The sequence below is a fragment of the Prunus mume genome, linkage group LG2, assembly GCF_029339155.1.
Source record: "Prunus mume cultivar Tortuosa linkage group LG2, ASM2933915v1, whole genome shotgun sequence".
NCBI classification, from domain to species: Eukaryota; Viridiplantae; Streptophyta; class Magnoliopsida; order Rosales; family Rosaceae; genus Prunus; species Prunus mume.
Window position 1 is genome coordinate 35,889,211 of NC_142699.1, and position 25,686 is coordinate 35,914,896.

A 25,686-nucleotide genomic window follows, 5' to 3' on the forward strand; every position below is an offset into this window, starting at 1 on the left:
TTTGAGTAATACAAATGAGAATGAAGAAATCAATTTTGATTGAAATTGATGTGATTGATTTACCTTCAAAATAGACTGTTGCGGTGTCAAACAGGTCGTGTTGGGTCGACCCAACTCATTTAATAAACAGACCGAATCGGGCCATGCTCATGTCGGGCCACTAAACGAACTAAAATGGGGGATCGCCAAATTTGATTTATGTATTGCAATTTTTTTTTTTTGTAATTTTTTTTAAAACTTCATTTAAATATTTTTTACAATTATGTATATACAAACAAGATTTATTATTTGTTGAAAAAAGATGCCAATAACTTTATTTAAAGTACATTTAAATAGAAAATGACTAGATTATTGTTTGGATTTTAAAATTGAAAATTGAAAAACAAAATCATTATTATATATATATATATTACAATTTAATATATATTATTAGAGAAAAGAAATAGACTTGAATTTAAGATATAAATATAATAATATTATGTATTATTTTTCTCTAAAATAAATATAATTTAATTTAAAAGGGCTTGCCCGTTGAGTTTCAGGCCTGTACAACCCGCCCAAAGATACGTGACATGCCGAGCCATATTAGGGCCGGGTCGGTCTATTTGACACCTCTACTTATGAGGTGGTTCTTTTTTTCTTTTTCTTTTTTTGGCTTGTGGTAAGTGCTTTGCTAATGTGCATCAATGCATGGCGCGTGTCGAAAGGAGTCTCGGCAGCAAGCCTCAAGCTATCAACACACGTGGGAAGGTATCGTTGATAGACGTCGATGATTTCGTTGGTGGATTGCAAAGCTATCGCTATCGACGGTTCTTTGCTTGTAAAAATTTGCTAATTTCAATTGACCATATCCAAAATTTCCATATATATATATATAATTCTTTAAGTAATTTTAATTTAATTTTACCTTTTAGAGAATTTAATACTGTTAATTTAATTTTATCTTTTAGAGAATTTAACTATTGTTCGTTTTTTTTATAGAGAAAAGTGATAATTATATTCATAAATTAGACACAAAGATCATCAGCCACAAAGACAAATACAAATGGCCACAAAGTGGTAATACAAATATGGAAGCATAGAAATCACATAGGGTTAATCCAGATACAGGCTATAAAAGGCCATAGAAATTTAAGCATAAAAGCCGCATGTTTGAACAAACCAAACATGAATCACACCACCCAAATCTACCAATACAACTACAACTTTTAACTCTCACAAGTACAAAATACAAGTAGAGACTAGAAAACAATCAAACACCCAACTCACAAGGAGTTGATGCAATTATTACAACAACAACAAAAAACAAAAAAAATTAAAAAACTGCAAACAAACAACCAAATACCAACAGAGCCACTACCACCGTTGTCACCTCCTTGAGACAGAGAACACCACCGAGATTACAGCCAGTCACCTTACAACTAAATCACCAACCAACAAAACCACAAATCCAAAGCAGATCTAGACACAAGTAGACCCCCCACAATTAAAACACCAAATCCAGTAGAACACAGGAAAAGAGATTTGAGAGAGAGAAGGGAGGCTAGGGTTTTTTGCTTTCTCTTTCGATGGGTTTTACATTCTTAGCACATCAAATTTGATGACTATTGTTCATCTTATTTATCACTATTTATGGGTAAATCAACCACCATTTTCGGTACACATGTTGAATACAAAATACGATGCACAAACAATGATATCGCATATTACATACTTAGCAACCAATGGCGCAACATAGCTCTTTACATGCAACTGTATTTGAAAAAAAGGCATAAATATGAAGCATCATCCTTCTTTGCTGTCACAGACGTGCTGGCTGATGTACATGCTATAGGGGGATCCAACCCTGTTTTAGTTTGAAATTATAGCAGAATTAGTGTGAAACCCCTTGTAACCCTTATAATTATATTTTTAAAAAAAATTAAAAAAAAAACTGTTCAATGTGTAAATATGATTAATGCAGAAACTTTAGGTCATAGATGCGTTTAATGTTTTGACCAAAAAAAAAAACAAGATGGGTTTAATGTACACACCTTGATCAGACCCGTCTCGGTACCACATAGGATAATGTCATTGGCAGTGAGGAGGCTGGTAATTCTGCTTCCTGCTGAAATTCTGCCCACTTTCTGCTGAGTCCCTCTTAACCATATCTGTTTTCACAAAATGTGTATGCTGAAAATCGCATTTAAAAGAAGGTGTTGTTGTTGTGTGCCCCAACAGTGTCATTTACCTGAATGATGTTTGTTGCTGAGCTGCAGTTGAGGTATATGAAGTCTTCAACTATTCCCATTGCCATTATACATTCTCTTTTGCCAGTTTTTAGCGACATTTGGGGTTTGCTGTGTCTTCTCCATTCCTGCATATATACCCTTTTTAATCAGTGGAAGGCTCTCTCTCTCTCTCACAATGCGAGCTTCTAATTGTGATCCATACCTTCAAATTTGAACCTTCCACAACTGAACTTGCACTGTAAAGCCAATCTTTATATGTGACAATTGCATTAATGGGCTTCTTTTGCAGCTTCCAAAATTTTGTCGCTGCTTTGATCTCTTGGGCCCGGTTGTTCGTAATTGAAAACTCCTAAAAACAGTGAGATGTCACCCAGTGTTGTTGCAATCAAAGCATGATTTCTTTAAACAATACGTTTAAACCAACCTGTATGCTTGAATCCTTGCACCCTGCATAAATCTTCCCCTGAACCACTGCCAGACACTTCACCTTTTTATTCTTGCAATTATCCGTGACCTTTCTTGATGCATCAAACACCTGGAAAAAAGATTAGTCATTTCTAGCTGGACACCTTAGTACTAGGTTGCCATGGATTTTATAGTCATTACCTTAATCCCATGGCCATTAGTAGTTGCAAATATTGTTTGGCCGTAAGTATTTAGGTGCTGAATTGGTCCCTTTGTTGCAATAACTTCAATGCACTCCAATTTCCTGTGAACCACTTGCCATACCTGTAGAAGGAAGTTGCATGTTGCCGTTTAGTTTAGTGTCTGTTAATGTATTACTATTGCAGATCTTCATGATGAAAAGAAAGTGTTTCTTCGGTAAAATTTGACCATACCCTGATGGTTTTGTCCAGTGATCCACTTATAAGGCTGTCTCCTGGTTCGAAAAGTGAAAAGCATGTAACCGCCTTTTTGTGCTCCTTCATGTCCCATACAAGGGTGGCTGATTGCCCCTTGATGTTCCAGACCTATTGAATGCACACACATACATTGATTTAGACTCTTGAGCCACTCAAAAACTAAGCATTTTGGCTGTGCAACAGTTTGTGGCAGAGGTCTCAGAAGATCCTATTAAGTGACCCCACCTCACCCTAATATATGCTTGGCTATAGAATGTTTTATCCAAGTAGATTCTTTACCAAGAAACAAGAATATGCATACATTATTAAAGTGAAATAACCAAATATGGTTACTCTGTGTAGGAATCAGCTGATAGTTAATTCCTCACCTTGATAGAACCATCTGAGTGTCCACTGTAAAGAAATCCCTTGTAATAGATGAGGGCACACACAGCTCCACTGCAAGTGATAAAAACCTCAAGGATTTGTGTGTGAACACACGAGATACGCTGCTTTACCATTATAATGATTCCAACAAAACATTACATAAATCTGTTACTGATGGTAGATATTAAACACATGAATAGACTGATGGCATAATCTACAAGCTCTTGAGTAAATTCTTCAAAGTGAATGTTGAGTACTCACTGATAAGGTTGGTAGAACATAGTCAGCTACTTTATGTAACTCCTCTGCCATCCATGTTACATTTGACAATCGTCTTAGTGATTCTCGCACTCCTTCCGAGAAATGAATTAATTTTTTCATCCCTACATAATGAAACCATTTACATTTGCATGGAATAAATTGAGTCTTTACTGTTGTTTATCAGTCTGAAATTCTGACATAAGTTGCTGAATTTTTCCCTGACTATCTCATGGCTTTTTATAAGCAGTTTGCTATGCTAATGTAGATATTCTAAAAGCTAACTGATGTTCTAAATTTTATTTTATTTTTGCAATTTTTTGTTACAACAAGGGAACTACCTTTGCCAGAAGCATAGTTATATATGCAGAGACATGCGAGAACTCTTTCTTCTAGCTCCATTCCAGGATGCAAAAATTGCTCGACTCCACTAAGTAAGATCTCACAGGCAGAAAATTTAATGCTTTCTGGACTCTTTGCCATTTCAAATCCAAGCCATGCAATGGCTGTTAGACAGTCCCTAGAAACCCTTCTTACCTTGCTCTTTAGACCCTTCTCTAAAGAATGGAAGACAGGATTCCCAATATTAATGAGGCTTCTGGCAATTTTGCTGCACCATGATTCTGTTCCAGCATCCTGCAAATTCATGCAATATTCTCTATTGGTACATTTTCTACTGATAGATTGTAGTTTATATTTCACCACATTTTGATTGAAAGCTCACCTCTAAGCAATCATCCAACCAATAAATGTTTTTGATCATATTACGTTGATATGAGGAAGTCAAACATGCTTTTTTAACCAACCATGCTATTGTGTATGGCTCCCCTGTCCAAGAATATGTTCCACCAAGATTCGATATAATGAATGCGGATAAAAGCTGTGTATCAGAACCTTCTTCAGATGCCACTGACTTGAGGATAACCTGCATTGCTTCGTCTCTGAATACACTCTTACAAGTGGTGTTATCCTGCAGATATTCATTTGATGTCAATCAGAGTGTGTGGTGAGTTGAGTTAGATTCATATGTAATGATTAGATTTGATGGAATCTCCCCTACAAAGAAATATGCATTGCTTGATGATATTCGTTCTATTGCCTAGGCCTCAGAAATTGGGACGTGTATGTAATTACTAGCACATTTGCTGCCAAAAGTTGGCATTGAGGTTGCACATTTGCTTGATGATATTCATTCTACTTACCAGTGTATCTAAATGGAGCAGCAAATTTGCTGCCAAAAGTTGGTATTGAGGTTGCATTTGTTGGACACACAGCATGAGTGAGTTCATAATGTTGGTGCTTCCTTCCTGGTGTAGCCTCTTCAAAAAGATAATAGCCGATGACCTGACAAAAATGAGAATATGATGTTTGAAAGCCTCATAGGACTAGAATTACTGTGTAAGAAAACTAGGTTACTTAACTGTACCATCTAATATTCTCAAACATAAAATAGATGCACCTTAACTTTCTGAAAAAAGAGAACGCAAGATTGTTGCTCAGTCATTAATAAGCTTATAGTTACATGCATTGGTTTGAACGGTTGAACTATGTGTATGTTATACTCTTGTCTTGTGATATATTTTATTGACAATGAAACCTGTGACATTTAAAATTCTCAAGAAAGTATTCAAAATATTATATGAAAATGATACATTTCTTAACTCTCATTTCAACATTTTAAATGACTTGAATTGTTGTAATAAAAAACTATTCAAAATATTGGAATTTGAAGCATTTTTCATACCTTGGCATGCAAAGAACCTCATGGAAAAATTCCAGTGCTATGAACTTGGCATGCTTCTGGTTACTCTCTAGGAGATGGACAAATGGAGCGACAGGAGCTAGTTTTGATATGTATCTTCTGCAATGTCCATCATATTGTATGCATTTTACAAGAACAGTAGCCCAAGAGATCGATTCTTCAATGTTACTAACTCTTGCAACATCTATGAGCCCGTGAAGAACTTTTGGAGAACTGATTTCAGCCAAGTGCATGTTATTTGTGCAACGGTCAAATGCAGTTACTAGAACTTCAATAATCATCAGGGATGCTGTCAGAGGTGTTGGCAGAGATTCTGACCTACCCTTGTAACTGTTTGAATTGCACATGACCCCCGTCAATATCGGTAAAATTTCTAAACTCTTAATTTCTGCAGGAGATGGATTCATCAAGTAAAACAGTATTGCTGCCTCATGCACATCTCTTTTTAGAGCACTTGCCAAATCAGACAGCTGTAGACCTTTCTTCTTGATGTCTTCTATAGCTGACTTATTTGCTGCAACAATACTGGTTAGTATGGACACTGATGCCCTTATAACCATTTCCTCCTTTGAAGTTGAAATACCTGCTAGCAGTTGATCCAATATCATGTCTTTCAAGATAGCACATTTTTCTCCCTTCTTTTTGCCTAATAGTTCATATATTGTTGTAACTTCTAAAGCACAATCTTCATCCCATTTTCCTAATCCTTCCAAGTACAATAGTTTTGAAATTGCCTTTTCAGTGATACCTAGTAGTTCACTTTTGGAATCTTTTGCAGAATATAAACTTACTTCAAGAAAGCTTTTTGGGGTATGCAAATTCTGTTTTCTCCTTGAATTACTTCTTTGGTGATCCATCTGGTTGATCTTATAGTTCTTCTGAGATGCACTCTCATTCTCTACGTAGCAACTCCGAAGGATGTTTGGCTTTTCATCTCTATGTTCTGAAATAGTTAAAGTTAAATTGATTGGGCATCTGCTGCCAAGTAACATAGAATGATTTACTTCAGGGGCCTCTTTAGGCACTGAATCCTGCAGCTTCCTGTAGAGGGTGCTTGGAAATTAGGAAAACATATTAAGCTCTGACATTAAGTTTTCTATAATGAGGTTTGGGTCTCCAAAAGAGAAAACAGATAAATAAAGGTATAATTGTGAGTATGAACCAACCAATCACAAATTTCTGACTTGGGGAGATCTGCACTTATTCTTGTGGTTGCCATTGAACATTCCCCACCATCCATAACCTGATTTACAAAGACATTTGTGAAAATAATGCAACTATAGTTCTTAAAACAATAATTAACTGGTTTTGTTAGAAGATATAATTTCATTCATCAATCAAGTCTGTTTCTACTGAATTACAAAGGATGCATTTATATTTTCAACAGCTAAATCTTTGTTAAAGATAGTAATGTCTTTTGAAAAAAAAATTAAAAAACCTCTGACTCAATGTCATATGCAGAAAATTCAGAGCACGAATCCACTGAAGTTCGCATATCCGATTGGGAGTCATCCAGCATATCTTGGAGTCTTTTGATACTTGAACTGCTTAGGAAATTGTTAACATCAAAATGTGTTGCTTGATCCAAATCTTTTGTGGTTTTCTCATATTCTTCAAATTCTGGGATGTAGATGGAAGTCTTGAGTTCTTCTTCCATGCCACCACCAGTATCTTGTTGAGGATCAAAAGGGTGCACCTTTTGATGCTGCATTGAGTATCATACCAAAAAAATTAAAAGAAATATATGGAAAAGGATTTTGTTGAAACTAATTATTATACCAGTGGATGTAGGAAGACAAGTGATTTTGAAACTCATACAGAAGTGCATGGGAGAAAATCTTCTTTCAAACTTATATCACATGCTGAAATTGCTCACTGATATTGGAGGAGGATATGCATATATAGGCCAAGGCTTACATTCCAGTGAGGGTGCAAGCTATATTGATGCTCCGTTGTATTCGAAGAGCCTGAGCTGCTGGATTTCCCATGCCTGTGCACAAAGAGTGAGATTTTCTGATATTAAATTCAAATCACTCTGCTTCAAAAACTAAATTTTATCTGTGGTTTGTCAATGTAGTGATTAAAGAGTACAGTATGATTGAATAACATGTACAGTATGATTGAATAACATGTCTTTAGAGAAACACTACCCTATGAATATTATGATAGGCAGAACCTGAGAAAAGCTTACATCGAATATTGTGACTCATTATCAGGGGAAAACATTTCTCTGTATCCACAGTGCAACTGAGTTGTCTCTCCATATAACATGACCTGAAAATACATCAGCCAATCCCTATACACCCTTGCCATCTGCCTTATTGCTTCATCTTTGTCAACCTCTATGTAAGCCGCCGAAAAAATTGATCCCAAGCTTCTACTTTCTCTTATTTCTGGTTTTCCAGAGTTGGTGGTGCATGACGCGAAAAGCCTTTCGCAAAGTTCAGGTGCAAATTCTGTTTGTACAAGCCTTGGGAACACCAGAACTGCCTGCAGGAAATGCAGTGCAACCTGCCACTCATCCTCTTGGAGCTTCCTAACCACTGAGAGGTAAAAGTATGAGCAGCACACCAAAGAGCAGTTCTTAAATCCTGCTGTGACTCCATGCTCATCGAGCAGCGCGGGAACCTGCAACATTTGCTCTGCCTTCTTGAGCAGAGAGGCTTTTTGTTCTGGACATTTTGCTCGAATCGCAGCTTCAATGCTGTCAATCCCCCAGCAAAGATTTGATATGACAGATTGCTCCGAAAATTCGAAGAATTCCCCTTTTTGAGCGCTAAACTTGAAGGTGCATCTGAGATGTATAGAATTTCTAGCTTTGGCATTTGATATGAGTTTGTGAATGCAACTATTGACTGAAATGACAACTGCCCAAATGGATTTCAAGTCCAGTCTCTCTTGTTCATGGAATGAGGAAGCCATTGGAGCAAAAGAGGAGGTAGCTTCCATTTCCACCATGACTGGTTATTGATGTTCATATAAGAAGAAAAAGAACTATCTTCAGAGGAGATAAGTATTAATAGTAGTGTCAGGAGAGTCTTTTGGAGGGGGTTTGGATCAAATCCCGTGACTTTCTGCACCAGCCAATTTCCGGGCTTCAATGGACCCCTCTATGTGTTTGTTGCTGCTACAGACAAAAAATTGACCGTTGCACCATCGAGGGAGGGAAAGATGAGAAAGAAAACAACATCCCCAAGTGGTCACCTTCACATGTCCTAATATTATAACACTTGGGTTCTTTCTTACGTTAAGAAATTTCTCACCCTTAACTCAGTCCTTTCCTTCGTCCAGGGCCCCAGCATACCATCATCCTGCACAATAAACATACAGTTTGGTTGTAAATAAATTGGTAACGTTCCTTTGTCAGACCGTAAATCTGAGCCACGCATTAATTCAAAGAAAAAATTCAACATTTATATAATCTAAATTTGCACTTTAACAATATAAACATTTGTTAGACAATAATTTGTCGTTCTTATTAATAACACTATTGTTAATAGTTTTTGGGAGATGCAATGTATTTAGTGCAGACAAATTCTAGTTATTCGTACTTAGGATGACTTGATAATCGCGCAAGCAAACCTGCACTACAGATAGCATGTTGACCTGTCAGAGCAGGGCACGTCGTATGAGCTGGACCCCCATTCTGATTAACAACTTCATCTTTCATTCTTCTTTACCCTAATATCATTTACCAGCACTGTATACATTCTGTAGAATTATTATTTTACGTACTTAGGTTATATTATAAGATTCTTTCTGGAAATTATAGAGCTAAAGAAGGGCCAGAGAAGAATGGAAGACCCACAGAACTTTGTTGAGTTGTTGGATTAACGTGCAGCTGCGTGGTAATCATATTCCAATGTCGCCTCATATCTGGGTGATCAATTTCACCTTCTTTTGTTTGGTGTGATGAAGGCCAGAGATGCTGAGCATTCGTGACGCTGTCACGAAAGTGACATTACTCTAAGCAACTGCAGAAACCCCATTCTATTATTGAGGGAATGTTACATGTATCATATTATAATAACGCATTTTCCACAAAGTTGAAAACATTGCTCGGTTCGGTCTATTCTATGTAAATCTTATAAAGATCTTACGTCTCATACTCGAGATATAATCAACAATATGATAAACAAATTCTTCTGTAGATATATAATTTGTCAAAGTCTTTGCAAAATACTAAGATTGCATATTAAGCCCGTGAATTTTTCTGTAGATAATCCTGATTAATATTAAAATTGCTATCAAGGAGAGGTCCCTATAGTACAGATTGATTGGACTATTGTCTGTCACGGGCACAGAATTTGAGCTTCTAAAAAAGTGTGGTGTTTTCAACGTTGAATTTACATCCCTTCACATGCATATGCCAACTGATAATTTATTTACGGGCTTGGGAAGGAAGGAAAGGAAGGATTGATGTGATTATTGTTAGTTTTCTTTTCTTTTCTTTTGTTTCTCTTTTAGTAATATTTGCTTAAATACACCATGCGCTTCTTCCATCTCTTCATTTAACTTCTGAGAAAGAAAAAAAAAACATGAATAATTGACCCAGAAAAAGTATAAAAGGAGATAACTTTTGCCAAATTTGTGATAATGATAGGCTGGAATGGGCTCTGCCTTCCACTGGACTAAAATGGTATCAGAAGCTTTGATTGTTTAGCCTGGCCCACATGAAAAAGTTGGGTTGGGGCCATTGCCACCCTTATTCTTTTTCTCTCTTTTTTTTTTTTTTTTTTCACGAAAGTTAGGAAGGGGGTTTGAAAATGAGAGAGCACTCTAGTCTATAAGTCAATACATGTTTTCATTAGGCTATTAAACTCCGTTGTTTTAGTTGACAAAATGATATTCTAAACTACTCTTAATATACAGGAAGAGAAATCGAACTTCTCAAAAGAAGATATGCAAACGACTTCAGCTAATTAACCTAACTCACGTATGCTTTCACACCCATAAGGATTCTATTTTCACTTTTTCAATCCCAAATGAAAAGCTACGAGCGAAGGAGCTAAACCAAGGTCATATCAATGGGTCCCGATTGAAAGGGAAACGAATGGGATCTCTCGCTTGAATCCCACTTTCTATAATTGCATTATCTTATTTTTGCTCAATAATGGGTCATAATTAATCAATTTCAGCTAAGAACCGAAATTCATAATGGTTTTTTAATCCAATTTGCTTATGTGATGTAACATGGGCGCATTTGATTTTCCTTCCATTAATGATAATCTTGTCACCAAAATGTGCTTGGGTCGTGAAAAAGAATCCATGTAAGGCGTGGTAGCACATGATGCTCTTCTTAACAGTGCTTTTGTTAATTGTGCAATTAAGGGTTCCATGCACTAAATGATAGGAAGCACTGTGGGGTATGTGATCAGAGAGGGCATGTGATTGTGGGCTTGTCAAGTGTGTACATTCAAAATTATTGGGTGTTTCATTTTTAAAAGTTCCCTGCAAAAAATATTGTTTATCCTAAATCTCTCTAGTTTGAGAAATAGACCAAAAAATTAAATACGCGGGCGTCCCACTATTATCCTCAGAAAATATTTTTTTTACCAAATCTCCCTCTGAATTTCTGATGTTAGAGCATTTTTATCCATGGAAAAAATCTCTCCACTAATGTATTCTAGCCCGGGTAGGACGTGGGCTCCATTAAGATTGGACAAGTCTGAAGGCAAGATCAACCCAAGCTGCTGCCTAAGAGCGTTCAAGTTAGTGAAGAACAAAAAATTAAAAAAATTCTGAAAACTACCAAAAAATTCAGAACTTGTTTTTTTTTAAATTTTTATAAATGCCTAGCAATTTTTTATTTATTAATCTCATACATATAAATAAAATTAATCTCATGTGAATAGTAATTGTCCTAGGATTACCATGAAAATGAGTGAAAAAGCACAAAAAATTTGCTATGACAAACACTATTCATGTGAATATCAACTATCTTTGCCTCCTCTTGCCTTTAACCATGAACAAATGGGTATAAGTGCTCTTACTATAGCTGGTTTGGGACCATTATAGTTAAGGTCAATTAAGTTGAATCCATTACATTTTTCTTGCTGCTTGTATAAGTGTGAAGTCTAACTTAACTTCACACGCATAAGATCCTCACTATCTATTTTGACTGGACTGAGCAAACCCTCTATAGAAAGGTCATAGTAAGTGTAAGGGCCCAATTTTGTGTTTGACAATGGCCATTTCTGGTTTGTTCTCGGGCTTTTTCTTATCTGGGCCTGAAGATCTAGACCTTAAAAAAATTCGAAGTCACACACAGAAACTAGAAAGATTGACTGGCGAAAAAACGAAAACAAGAAGAAAATTGCAATATACTCAAAGTTTTGATGCTTTTCCCACCCATTCACAGCTGCTTCGTCTCAATGTGACTCTCCAAAGAGAAAGTCGTGTGTAAAATGAAACTTCAATTTCCATGCCTCAAAGTCATGGCCCTGACAACAAAGCATCAACTTCGTGTATTAGGTGTGTCTGCATGAGCCAGCCTTCTGGGTAAGTTCACCATTTCCACACACGGACACGGCGCCTTTGGCCATACAAAAACCGCATTTTCAAAATCTCTCTCTCTTATGCTCACTATACGCGTAATAAGTTAACTGGACCCAAAGTCCTGCCCACCATACAGAAAATAGAAGAACATCCAAGAAAAGCTATCATTACTTTAATATCAACTCTCTCTCTCTCTCTCTCTCTCTCTCTCTCTTCAAATAAATGACAAAAAGAAAGTCTCATCCATCATCCCATCAACACAAATATAAAACCCTTTTCTTTTGAATCCTTGAGTCACCCAAGTAGCAAACATTATAATATAAACACCATCCACATCAACTTTTGGCTTCTCCAATCACACACCTTGAAAAAAACACTTCACCCAACCAAACGCGTCCAAAGCAAAACCCTATATATTTTCACCCCCACTATGTCTCTCCAAGTCTCCATCCACCTCCCATTTTTAACCAAAACAAAAGTCATACAAAAAAAAAAACACAGAAACACAAAAATGATAAATCAAGAGAGACAAGCTGGAACTGCGCCCCATGGGATTCTACTGGCAGTTGTGGTTGTGGCAGTGATCGTGGTGCCGTTTTTTCTTGGTGACCAAGGCGAGGCCATAACCGAAGGCATTTCTGAGCTCTTGAGCCCTGTGGGTCTTCTTCTCTTGCCCATTATTCTTCTCCTCACCATCCAGTTTCTGTCTTCGGATCGCGGCTCCTTCGTCTCCTCCATGTTCTCAAACGGGGAGCCTGACACCATTCACAGGGTCAGCGGCTCCCCTGTTGGCGTTGCATTGTTTCTCGTGCTCATCCTCTTCCTTCTTTACAACCGGATATCGATCTTCGGCGGCGGCGACGATGAAGAGTGATGACTAGCAACATGTCAACATGGTAATTAGCATGGATCTGGCTTTGGAGGATTTTATTTATAAATTAATTATACCGTCTAGAAAGGGATACGAGTATTGGGGTACGTACTTGAGCTTTTTTTTCTTATATGAAATGAACATGGGTGGGGATGGTTTGTAATTAGAGCGAATACCAAGCTGAGGAGTGGAATTTCACGGTGATAGTTTGAGGGTATTTTGGTCATTCTGAATAGTTGAGGAGGGCTTTTGACATGTCGGTGCGCGGAGGCGCGGTGTTTTGCCCTCTACTACTTTGCTTTTTGTCGTTTTGTGAGCTTCGTTCCCTTTGCGACTTGCCTGCCTGCCTCCTTCACGCTTGCACGTGGACGCTCCTTTTTATTTCATCTCTTTTACTTTTTAATGCATTCTATTTCGTTTACCAAAATTGATGATGTTATTTTATTTATAATGCACATAATTAACAATTTTCATTAGACTTTAATTATATATTTTTTTTTAAAATACAAGCGATTGGAGGAGAGGATTTTACACAAATATTTATTGGGTGTCTAGATATTTCAAATCTCTGTCTACACGGATGGAGGTAGAACTCAACCAACTGAGATATATTTATTGACTAATTATATTTAATTTAAGTACTGATGAAATGGGTAATGCAAATCTTGTGAATCTCAGATTCTGAAGAAAGTGAACTGCAACGTAACGTTTTGCTTTTTCTTCCTTTTGGAAAAAAGAAACAACTTTTGAAGACAAGGTTGGTTTGTTGAACTGAAATCTGGAATATAGTTTTTCTTTTGGGTAAATACTGAATAGGAAAAGGCGAATATGCATCTAATATATTGGCAGTGGCAGATGCAGTGGACCGACATAACATGTGGAGGAGGGTCTGCTGAAGGGAGATATTTTTGTAATTCTCCATTTTATAAGCACCACTCGTGAACGTGGGTGGGTTCAGAAATCTAAATCTGCTATTGTGAATATATTGGGGATTGTGGTGATGTGAGGAGCTTATAAAAATAAGGAAGCAATTTCATACCAACAAAGAAGATTCACAAACAGATATGAGTGAGATGCATAAATCTGTGAATTTTTTTTGAGAAAAACAATGTTTATCTTCAGATTGTATGAAGTCTAGTTTTGATCAATCAAGTAAAAGTGCTTTCAAGGAAAGTAGGCTGCCCAGGCTCATAAAACTCACGTAGGGAGGTAACTTAAAGATCTGATCAAGTTCAATGAATATGAACAATCCATGTTGTTTCCTTCAGAACTATAAATCAGTGCAGATAAGAGATTCGATATGTTCTTACTCATCACATGACAGTAGTGCCCATTTGCGTTGATGCTGTGAATGCGTCCATGGCGAGCATACGCTTGCAATATACATGTCACATGTATCCTTGGAGGACTCATCTCTCCCGACAACCGGCGTTGCTGCACGGTGAGGATTAAACTGTTCTCTAACAAGTCGCTTGAAAATCAAGATAGCACATAAATGACCAATAATGCCAACCAAGAAAAACAAAGTCTTTCCTCAGATGCTAACAACGTGCATGATTGCTCAGAGATTGGTCAAGGGCAAAGAAATACACTAAACAGTCATTAAGAAACAAAATAACAACTAATGATATCGGCTTGATGTTTAAGTTGCACATAAATATGCTTACTTTCTGAAATAAATACAACCAAATGGTAAACAGAAACTGCATGGTCTGATAAAAAGAATATAAAGAAATTTTAGTGTTTCTTCAGTGAAAAAACTCATTATCACAAACCTATTGCTCAAGTTTCATAATATTTCGTAACTAGTATTGACCTCCCAGGTAATTGCAGAAGCTGTGTACACTATTATTTCTAACCAAATAAATGCCAAACCCTCGCTACCAGCATCCTGAACAACATCTGCACACAGCTGTATGGCCAACAAGTCATGTTGAGGAAAGGCAATCCTTGGTCACTTCCAAAGAACTCGTCCCCAGCATTTGCAATATTAACCAGCTGTACTCTCAAGTCCATGCTCAACATCATAGTGGCACTAAAGCTACATCAACATCAGCCGTATAGCCTCTGCTTGATAAAAACAAAAACAAAAATAAAATACACAATATCTTCAAAATGATTAACAGCAAGACATGCAAGATCAACCAACAAAGAAACGGGCCACATGAATTCAAAACATTTTTTCTTTTTACACACTAAAACAAGAGCTCTCAAAGAGTATACCCAAACACAGAAAATAAATGGTTTAGAGGATGCATAACACATGCCAAGTAAGGATTGGTAAAGGGCCTTCACCTTTTCTTCATAATATATGACAGTTAGCAACATGAAGATGGGTAATGGTATCAGTTTTCCAGTTAAAGTAGAATCTTAATTGACTAAACTAGATAAATTCAAGATTTGAACAACAGAGAGATGCTTAGGAATAAATGTGTTTGAACGGCGGCTTGAATTGATACAGAAATGGAGACAAGTAGGAGACAAATATAACTTCCCACACTATCTTATTTGGTACACTATGGTTAAAAGGAAAACTGATTTAGGGTTTGGAACTGCGATTTAGGTCTACTCGATGAATTATGTTTCAAAGGGCTTAAATTTAGTTGCTGAAAAACATGTAGGGTGCAGTAATTTCTGGACAGCAACTCAGCTTAGGAACCGGGGATTGAATGAAGATGAAGGTGCAACCAAAAAAAAAAAAAAAGATGTTAAACTCCTGTAGAGGATCATGTGATTCACACAAGAGGTCCACATGGTAAAGGTGCTTTAAATAAGACAATCTGTTTAAGTTGATAATTCAACAAGGAGAGCAACTTATTAATTTCTTTTTTTCTTTTTTTGGGTAAAAGCCAAGATTAGGACAGTGGAAGATGATTTATAATCAAGCACACAATGAGCAGGTAAAAACCATAGATTTCTTTCTTTTCGTAACATGAAATATCATATCTTACCTTCACGCTATTCCAAGGTTATTCAACTTATCACAGTGAGGAGTAGGCAGATTCTTACTCCAGTGACGCCTTTGCAGTTCAACCCGACAGTAGTGTAGAAGCACATTCTTGTAATCCTTGATAACATGGTTCTCTATGTTAGATCGAGCAACACTTCCAAGGGGATAATTTTCATCAAATGTTTCTGATTTAACATAAAATTCCACTCCATGTTTCTCTGTTGTCTTGGGAATCTGGTAGTTGTAAGTCTTCTGCAAAGAGTAGTTAGGCTCTGAAAAGGGAAGATATGCCAGCAATACAATTACCAAGAACGGTAATAGTTGAATAAGAACCATGATATTAGGTCCCCCTTCCCTGAACCTCCTCCCTCTGATGGCCAGCAGTTCTACTAGTCCTATAAACATGACTTGTCCGAAACATGTCTGATTGACCAAAGAACGCCCTAAATATCTCATCAGGGTCGAAATCATCATCAAACAAATCATGCCCAGCTCTCCTCCTCCTCCTCCTCACATTGTGTTGCTGGTTGTACTCAAATTCATCAACCAAACCAGTCTGATCATACTGCCTCCTTGAATCTCCATCACTCAAACACTTGAAAGCCTTGCTTACTATCTTAAATGCCTCTTCCGAACCGGGAGCCTTGTTCTTATCAGGATGAACTTTCAATGACAATTTCCTATAAGCCTTCCTAATGTCCTCAACTGAGCAAGTCTTTTCCACGCCAAGAATGGCATAATAGTCTTTGTTTCTCTTAATCTTCCTAATCAACTGAACATGCTCTTCGGTATAACTAACTTCCCCATTCAAACCTTGGCCCAATTTCCCCACACCAGGCTCATTCTTAATCACAGTAGCACCCTTTTCACCAATGGAAGATGCAGGAGACCCGGAATCGATCTTCTCACACGCAGCCAAAAGTTCATTAACTTGCAAACTCTGATTAAGGCGTTGCGCTATTTTGATAAATTTGAGCGCACGCCCTTTGTTACCGGAAGCAATTGCTTCTTCAGCAATGCGAACGCATCTCAAAGCTTCATCCTTGTTACCATCCATAATCAAAGACCTACCTAATAATTCAAACCCAATTCTCAAATTTCGATTACGACAAGAAATGCTAGCATGGACAAACCAATGTTCAAATTGGGCAAGTACCAAACTCAATTCCAAGCTCCAAATGGAGGTTTCAGATTTCAATTATCCCATCCGTGAATTCAATATATGCCCTAATTCAAAGGAAATGCCGATTAGATTTTGATGAATCAGTTCATGTTCATGCATGTATACATATTGTGGAAACAATCACAGAGAAGCATACCTTTTGAAATCGATAGACCTCGAAACAACGCTAGCATGTATATGTGAGAGGAGAGAGAGAGAAGGGTTTGGAAATTGGACTCGGACAGAAAGCACCGGACCAACAGCAGAGGAGTGTGGTGCGTCAAAGGGTTCAAAGCACCCAGCCTAATTTTGATCACCACCATGAATGGTCATCTTCCCAATTAGATCATGCCACGTCGTTCATGGAGCAAAGACTAAAAATGGGTCTTTTTTATTTTATTTTTTAATTTCCAATTTGTTTTAGTTTTTATTTTATCTTTTTGGATCCATGACAAAAAATACCCGGACCAAACTGCCCATGACATTGGTTGTGAACAAAGAACATAGGAAAGTAACAATGAAGTGGAAGCAATTTACAAGAGGGATCAGAGAATGTTTGTTTTCATTAATTTACAATGATTAAGCGTTAAATTACTGATTAGTTGATCTACTCTTTTTTTTTTTTATATTTACATCGAAGTACAAAGGAAAGACCAAACAAGTATACAAAACCAAACTTGCAGGCTTTCATTTCTTGGGTTGGTGTCTTTACTTCTCTTCATCAAAGTCAAAGTTCTGTCTTTTCCTCACAGATTCTAAGACATCAAAGGGAAGATCACTGCGACCGCTGCGTCCTCCTTGGCTTGTCTTGAGTTTAGGCATGCTTAGAGCGCTAAGGGGCGGTGACTGTAACCCTTTGTTCACTTCCTTGAGCACTGACCTTGCTGTGGCTTCAGCAGCTGCATCAGCCATTGCTGAGGCCAATTGTGTGTCACCTTGGAGTTTGCTACCAAACTTGTTTTGGGCATGTCTTACACTCTCAATCTTAGATACAACGGGCGAGTTGAAGCTAATTGTTTTCTTGCTGTTGGCAACAGCCTCAGCAGCTGTTGATTTGGCCTTTGCTGCTTCATACTTCTGCATGTCATATATGAGCTCTTTCTGGAGCTGCTTATCGGCAACCAATATATCTTCAATCTCATTCTTGTAATCCTTGAGGATGATACGGAGGCATTCCATGAGGGAGCCAATGAGGGGGCTGTTTTTGCTTTCCAATAGCCTTTTCAGCTCTATAAAGATGGGTACTGTGTTTTGGATGAGGCCCTTTTTTACTGCTTGAGTTATCCTTCCCTTAGCAGATGCTCCACCATTATCACCACCTTCTTCATCAATGTCTCCAGTGTCAGCTGATGATCCTCGGTTGGATGGAATTCGGATCTCTTTGCAGGCGAGAATTTGGAAAGCATCCTGGTCCAGAAATTAAGAAAGCATATTTCAAATAAAACAGGCAGGTAGCAAATACAAACACATTAATATTAGTCAGGATTAAAAGGAAACTAAATTAGAAAATCTAGAAATATAGCTGCTCTTCAACTCATTAAAAGGACTGAACTGGAAGGCACACATATGTTAAAATAAGTTCTGTTGGGTATGCAAACATGTCAATACATTGAATTGCAATTATGCATATTCCACAGAAATCAGCTACCATATGCAGTAACATGCAACAAGTTTTTGAACACCATGAGGCAAATACCTTGAGAACAGACTGCCCAGTAATATCATCTATATTGAGCATACCATCAGATGCTGCAGCAAGAATCTCTGCACATAACTTTGCAAAGGTAGCCAATAAGTGCTCTGGAGCCATTTGTTTTAGCAAAGTAACATAGATCTGCATTCTTTTAGACCTTGAATTTTCATCATTGCCCCTGAGAACAACAACATAAACTATATATAAAATCTAATCCCATCTGTAAAGCTGCTTTCCTTTCAGTTCATTATAGACACACCTACCTGATGGAAAAAAGCCGGCTCTCTGCGCGTGATCCCTGAGCATTACTGTGTCCATTGTGGACATGGCAGTCATTCAGAACAAAAATTGCTTCTACAAAACTGTTATATCCTAGAAGTGGTGCCTTGACTGAAATAAAAATTAAAATTAAAATTTCATGCAGAACGGTCAAATCTCAATGACAAACATATACATTAATTTTCACAACTGCAAAACAAGAGAAAACCTTGAACCTTTCAGAATATTGTTAAAGAGAAAATTAGCAAGCTGCCTTATCTTCGCTGACTCATCAACAAGGGACAAAAGAAATCTAAGGAACATAACTCCTCTCCACTTCACATAGTCCCTCTGAATTTGACAATATAGTATGAAACATAGAATTAGTAATCTAACCAAATCATCAAAATGGAAATGTTAAGCCATAGGACTAACATATACCTGCAACAATCTCGAGAGAAGTATAAATGTCTGCCTTCTTACAAGTTCGCATGGATCACGGAGACATTTTGTGATCTTTGGTATATAACTGTTGACTTCAAGAAAAACTATTGAGAAACTTATGAAGCAAAACAATAATTCACCTTTAATTCTTCATAGGTAGTTTAAATGCAAAGATATTAGTCGACTCTAGTTCATTTAAGTTACAGTTTTACAGGCTTACCTATCAACTAAAGCAGTGTAGCGAACACAAAAATCTGCCATCATCACTACCAAATTGTTGCGAAGTGCTGCACTATCACTCTTTTCAAGTTCCTACAGAATCTTGTGAGATTTGAAACTCAATTACGTCTTTGGACAAAAGAAAAGGATTTAGTTAAAAGACACAGATAGTTTTGAAACTGCTGAAGCACACACACATATGATAAATATATAATTATCTAATTATATATACGTCACAATCAGTTGATAAGGGTGTAAACCTGACAGGCTACAGAAGAACAAGATTGTTAGCAAAACATTTTCTAGGTTATAGGTTCCATAGAAATCTGGAGCATCTTTGTCAAGGACACAAGTCAATAAGCTGTTTACAAAAAGCATTTAAAGCTGTATAACATAAATGATGCAAAGTCAATGACCAAACCTTCACAAACAGAGGGATATATCTCTTTGCAATTTTTCCATCTGCAAGGCAAATCTTCCCCAAAGTCAGCCATGCTTGGATGTACAAAGAAGGGGCTGTCCGATTTACAGAGCTTTTGGGCCTTGTTAATTTATCAGCTTTTGGATCAGAATTCCCAGAAGTGATGATGGTGTATAGTAGTGGAATAGCAGTGGTCATATCAGCAGATGGACAGATGATAACCAAAGACCCAATGGTGTAAGCTGCTGTGACTGCTTCTGACAATGACCTCGACATGGCCATAGCTCTCTTGCCTTTTCTAGTCCCACTTCTAGGTGGCGTAAAGAAGTCTCCTTTTCTTTTTGCATCTGAATCATCCAAAATAAACTTCTCTAAAATCTGAGAAGCTTTTGAGATAAGCTGGTGTGCCCATTTCATAACAAGGGTATCAGCCTCCTCTGAGTTTGAAGCCTTCCGCTTGCACAATGTTCTGAGTGCTTTTACATGAGCATTAACCTGTCATCAAATAAAGCAAAGCAACTAATTTAAAAAGCACATGTTAAATAATAGAGAAAATGTGGAAATAAAAACCATATGTATTAGCAAGTTGGTGCTGACTATGCATAGGTCTCTACACGTAGCTATTTTTATTGTCATATCCTCACGGCTAATTGCACATCTCCCCACACTCGTACCAAGTAAGCTCATAAAAGCAGCACTCAGTCTAAGCATAGGAAAATTCAATTATCTCAATTATTTGTTCAACATTTCCACCATATTCTTTCACTAGTGACTCCTCTGATACAAATGTAAACATAAGTAGTAGTTTACAATTCAAAAAGTGAAATGAAACTCTGATTAGAGATTATCTAATGGAAGCAATCTACTTGTTATTCACTCTTCAGATTAGTCATGCAAACAGCATGAACAGGACCAACTTTGCCTAGAGTGAAAAACGTTGTTTCTAGCTTCATAAAGAATTCAGTTCATTTAGCCGGAAATCATTCAAAAATATATATGAAACATCATGAGCATGTTCAATCTCTCTATCCAGATAAGTTGAGCTTAACACTGAGTGAGTGCTTGTGTACTTCAACCCGCAAGGCAAGCAGGCAAACTAATGTACTAACCAACGAAGTATTGAACAAATATACTGATACCAACAGATGAGTACCTCTGTTGAATGCATGTTGAAATCTTCAATTCTTTTAAGCATATTATGAGCTAAATCTGCTGCAAGTTCAGGGGGCAGCTCAACAGAAACATTAGAGATTGTCTGTAAGAGAAAAACACGATCCCCAGCCCAAGCAACAGAAGTGGAATCTATACCATCTTCCCCTTCACATGCATATCCTTGTGCAAATGGGCTTTGAATCTCCCGTCCCATGCCATACTTGTCAAAGAGCTCCCAATGATGATGGAGAAACTCCCAGTCAACTGCTTTTGCAAGGTACGCTGACACCTCTGATAGAAGAAACCAAGAGCCAGGTGGGGCTGTCCATTTCTCTATTGGCATGGATTTACTGAGCCACAGAGACTCAGATGTCCTTATGATATTCTGAAGAGAAATAGCAAATTTGTGCTTCATCAATTTCTTCTTTCCCAGGTTTGTGCAAATTTTCTTCACCCAAGGTGTCACCTCTCCATTGCAAATCTCTTTCAAAAGACTCAAAACACCTTCAGGAAACACCGAGTCAACATCCATTTCCAAACCTTTTGCTTTATTTGAATTACGAAACCTGGATTCATCATGAAGAGAACTACCAGACCCTGTAGATACCCGTTCCAATACCAGTTCTAGAAACAAGTTCTCACATTCTTCTTGAATGCTAGACTCGTTATCAGCAATTAAGCGTGGAACAGAGTGTAGCCACTCAGTAGCCACCCTTTCATCCAGGAATGTTCTGAAGGCCTACAAAGTCAATGCAGAGTTCTAACATATAAGATCAGGTATTCCACAAAAAATAAATTCATAACAGGCACAATAAGATCAGGAGAATACATACTTACTCTGACGCAGGCATTAAAATAAAGTAATTTCCACTAAGAGAAGCTTAATGAAGTGTATTTCTGATTATGTATCTCGTTAATTCTCTTTTTCTTTCAGAAATTATGTATCTTGTCGAAACCATTAAAATCCCAAAGTTTAACCTACCCACTAAGAATATTACAACACTTTGATCCAAATTGTCAGCAAATGCAGATGTGCCTCTACAAAGTGTGGTTGACAGAAACGTAATTGAGAATTTTCAATGAAACATAATCAGATTTCTGAAAGTGTCTCATACAAAACAACCATAGTGAGCTAGAATTTGTGTTCCAGGTGGCCGGAAAGAAGTTAACAGGGCAACCCTTTTAGGATCAAAACCAAGATAAGTGCCCAAAAGTATACGTTGTTCAAAAATATAAATGGAATACATGGAACTTTGGAGGCTATACAAAGTATACGACCAATTAGATGCCAATGCCATACTTCCTAACATTAACTACACAAAGTATACAAACCAATCAGAAACAAAAATTATTATCTTTAACTAAAACATCAGCTCAATGAAGAAAGGTTAGATGAAGCACAACATAAAATTTACCGCTGAAAGAGCTGAAATTGCCGTTTTACGTATGCTAACAAGTGGATCAGAACAAGCCATGCCCATTGTCTTGAGCAAGCCTCCATCAAAGTCACTACCTAGAATGGCTATCAACTTGGTAATTAAAAGAAGTGCAGCCTTCCTTACACCTGCCTTCTCATCCATGCACCTTTTCATTAAAATTTCATTCATCCAACCCTTCGGCCTTTGGTCACTTGCATTGCCAAGCCCCATAACTTCTTCCAGCACAGCCTGACCCCTATCATCACCTGACAATAAGCCCACCAGCTGTGACAAGTTTGACAAAGCACGGCCTCGAACTCCAGCAACTACATCTGAACAACGTTGAATCAAAGCCTCTAAGCATTTCAGACCCAATGAATCGTTCACTTCACTTTCTGAATTCAACCCCAATGTATCTCTCAACGATGTCACTAGCACCAGAATAAGGTCAACAGCCAAGAGCCTCAAGCTAGCTTTCCCTTGAGTCATCTTCACTACATAACCCACAAACCCCATTTGGTCCTCAAATTCCAAAAATCTAACAATCTCCATGATAGACTCTACAGCCAAAGCCCGAGGCTCAGACTTCTCCGGTGCCTTTTGAACCAAGTACCTCGGAAAATTCACCACTGCTTTCCTGACACCATCAAGCGTCTTGGCCGCACTCATCATTCGATTCGTCACGAACCCCAATGCAAATGCCCGCACTTGAGATTTATGCTGAAGAATCATCGGAGACAATGACTTCAACACCTCGGCTGCAATGTTAGCTTGGTCCTCATGCTCAGGTATGAATACTTTAAGCAAAATCTGCGAGCACAGATCTGTTAGTCTGCTATAACTGCCTGAATTACCGCATACTTCAAGCGCCATCACTGGAATTTCAGCCACAGTTTGAACCAAAGACTTCAAACTATCCGGAAAGCGGTCCAAATGAATCAACCCCATTACAAGTTCCAACCTTTCAAGAACAGTAAACAAGACCCTCACATCAAAGTCACTCTCTTCCCCATCACAATCTTCATCGTGAGAACTCTGGGCACAATTCTTCAAACCCCGATTTCTGATGCGGCCCTTTCTCTTCTTATTAGATGCAACGTGGGACCCATGGCTGGATTCACCTGAAGGACGATGCTTGAGGGACCGGCGAATGGACTGGAGGAGAGAGAGAAAGTCCATGGGGTTGAAGAGAGTGCAGACAGGGGAATTGGGTGAGAGGAGAAGAGAGAGGTAGACTTTGGAGGCTGAAAGGGCGAGATGGGTACGGCCCAAATCCATGGCGGAGGCGATCGGACGGACGAGATTGGACAAAGAGAGGGACTTGGAGGAGAGCTCGTCGTGGAGGTGGTCCATGAGTTCAGGGTCATCGTCGGCGAGGGCGCTGTCTAAGAGGGTTTGAAGGTCTGAGAGGGTGGAATCGGAGATGGGTAGGGTTTGGCGGTCTGATGGGTTTTCAGAGTGGCGGAGTTCTTCGAGCTCTATGACTATTCGGGTTATGGCTTCCTCCATGGCTATTTGGTTTGAGGTCACTCCCACTGGGAAAATGGATGGCTGCAGGAGGTCCCTTCTCTCTCTGGTTGCCCCTGATTTTCAAATTTTGGGTTTCCCGCTTCTTTTTTCTTCTGTTTTTTTTTTTTTTTGTGTGGAAGAAAATGCAGAGTTTTCAGACGAAAAAAAAATAAAACAAAAATAAAAGTAACGCTATTATGTATTTTAATTTCTGATTTATTTGTCAATTAATTACCAAAACTTGAATTATTAATAAAGTTGAGTAGAAAATGAGATGACTTGTGAAATAAGTATAGCCAAATTAAGTGCGAAGGGAGATGACGAATATGGTGGCAGGGATCCCAATCCTTAGCATTTAGTTTAGCATTTAGTTTCTGCATTTATTTGCATTTTGGTAAATCTAAACCGCTCAACCAATCTAACGACTTAACACACGATATATCATTAAACTTTTAAAACATTTTTTTTTATTTTCAAAAGTGATGTTAACCCTACCTTAACAGCGTTAGAGCATCTACAATGATGTTCTCTATTTCTTAGCTACAAATTTTGGATAAGAATATAATAAAGCTATTTTAGGAGCTCTCTAAAAAAATTTAACTCTAATCCATACTCCCTAATTTGGAGAGTCATAAATGTTATAACTCTTTTTTGAATTGGTCCATCTCTGCTAAAAAATAAAATAAAAAATAGTTAACATTAAATACATGGTTTGAAATACTCATTAAATAAAGCAGCATTAAATTATAGAGAGCCACTATGAGTCATTTCTCTCTCCTTAGAGCATCCACAATGATGCTCTCTATTTCTTGGCTAAAATTTGACTAAGAATATAAGAAAGCTATTTTAGAAGCTCTCTAAAAAAATTTAACTTCAACCATACTCCCTAATTTGGAGAGTCATAAATGTTATAACTCTTTTTTGATTGGTCCATCTATATTAAAAAATAAAATAAAAAAAAGTTAACATTAAATACAGGTTTGAAATGCTCATTAAATAAAACAGCATTAAATTATAGGGAGCCACTAAGAGTCCTTTCTCTCTCCTTAGATTTAGGAGCTCCTAGAGGACTCCCTATTTTAGGAGGTGAATAGAGAGCGTGATTGGAGTTGCATTTTTACGATTTCTCCCTAAAATTTATCTAAAGAGGTGGTTTAGGGAGCCCATTGTGGATGCTCTTAGATTTAGGAGCTTCTAGATGACTCCTTATTTTAGGAGGTGAATAGGGAGCGTGGTTGGAGTTGCATTTTTACGATTCCTCCCTAAAATTTGTTTAAGGAGGTGGTTTAGAGAGCTCCATTGTGGATGCTCTTAATGTTAGACTAAACCTTTCTTCTTCTTTTTTCCTCTCAATCGCGAGCGTCCTTGTTCCTGGATTTTTTTCTCTCTTGAAAGCAAGCATATATTTTTTTCTTCTTCAACTTCTGTCTTCATGGGTTGGGAGTTTTGTACGTCTGATGAACATAGGGTTAACATAAAGACAAAAGTTGAAGAAGAAAAAAATATATATGGTTGCTTGTGAGAGAGAAGAAAACCAGGAACAAAGACGCTTCCGCTCCCGATTCCAAGGGAAAAGAAAAGAAAAAACGCTCGCGTTAGTTTAGGGTTAAC

At 37.7% G+C, this 25,686-nt stretch overlaps 4 protein-coding genes across 6 annotated transcripts; 1 reads left to right on the forward strand and 3 right to left on the reverse strand.

Moving 5' to 3' along the window:
* Nucleotides 1–1,188: 1,188 nt before the first annotated feature.
* Nucleotides 1,189–8,492, reverse strand: LOC103323048 (Transducin/WD40 repeat-like superfamily protein). 2 transcript variants are annotated; one of them, XM_089044733.1, is made up of 17 exons: nt 7,672–8,492; nt 7,398–7,470; nt 6,919–7,185; nt 6,647–6,723; nt 5,463–6,521; nt 4,921–5,062; nt 4,443–4,688; nt 4,060–4,354; nt 3,722–3,843; nt 3,463–3,585; nt 3,071–3,202; nt 2,838–2,960; nt 2,656–2,766; nt 2,434–2,580; nt 2,231–2,356; nt 2,034–2,150; nt 1,189–1,846 (listed from the first exon to the last, which is right to left on the reverse strand). In XM_089044733.1, the coding sequence occupies exons 1-17, from the start codon at nt 8,436–8,438 to the stop codon at nt 1,829–1,831; spliced, it is 3,945 nt and encodes a 1,314-aa protein (XP_088900859.1). In that variant the 5' UTR covers nt 8,439–8,492; the 3' UTR covers nt 1,189–1,828. The 2 variants fall into 2 exon arrangements, with proteins under 2 accessions (XP_088900859.1, XP_088900860.1); XM_089044734.1 differs by having other exon boundaries at nt 3,463–3,582; nt 7,672–8,491.
* A 3,926-nt stretch (nt 8,493–12,418) lies between these two features.
* Nucleotides 12,419–13,280, forward strand: LOC103323023 (uncharacterized). Its single transcript, XM_008224982.3, has one exon. It carries the CDS (start codon nt 12,490–12,492, stop codon nt 12,850–12,852), a length of 363 nt encoding a protein of 120 aa, XP_008223204.1. The 5' UTR covers nt 12,419–12,489; the 3' UTR covers nt 12,853–13,280.
* A 1,171-nt stretch (nt 13,281–14,451) lies between these two features.
* Nucleotides 14,452–17,234, reverse strand: LOC103323022 (DnaJ heat shock amino-terminal domain protein (DUF1977)). Its single transcript, XM_089044736.1, is given in 4 exon segments — nt 14,452–14,916; nt 15,801–16,153; nt 16,155–16,870; nt 17,119–17,234. Coding segments are annotated over 3 exon segments (1,104 nt in total). The 5' UTR covers nt 17,156–17,234; the 3' UTR covers nt 14,452–14,916; nt 15,801–15,802.
* LOC103323021 (binding protein) lies at nt 14,452–24,183 on the reverse strand. Of its 2 annotated transcripts, none has more exons than XM_008224978.2 (11): nt 22,564–24,183; nt 21,150–21,887; nt 19,997–20,491; nt 19,577–19,668; nt 19,354–19,441; nt 19,149–19,263; nt 18,918–19,044; nt 18,658–18,832; nt 17,119–18,368; nt 15,801–16,870; nt 14,452–14,916 (listed from the first exon to the last, which is right to left on the reverse strand). In XM_008224978.2, the coding sequence occupies exons 1-9, from the start codon at nt 24,073–24,075 to the stop codon at nt 17,670–17,672; spliced, it is 4,041 nt and encodes a 1,346-aa protein (XP_008223200.2). In that variant the 5' UTR covers nt 24,076–24,183; the 3' UTR covers nt 14,452–14,916; nt 15,801–16,870; nt 17,119–17,669. The 2 variants fall into 2 exon arrangements, with proteins under 2 accessions (XP_008223200.2, XP_088900861.1); XM_089044735.1 differs by having other exon boundaries at nt 15,801–17,026.
* Nucleotides 24,184–25,686: the final 1,503 nt, after the last annotated feature.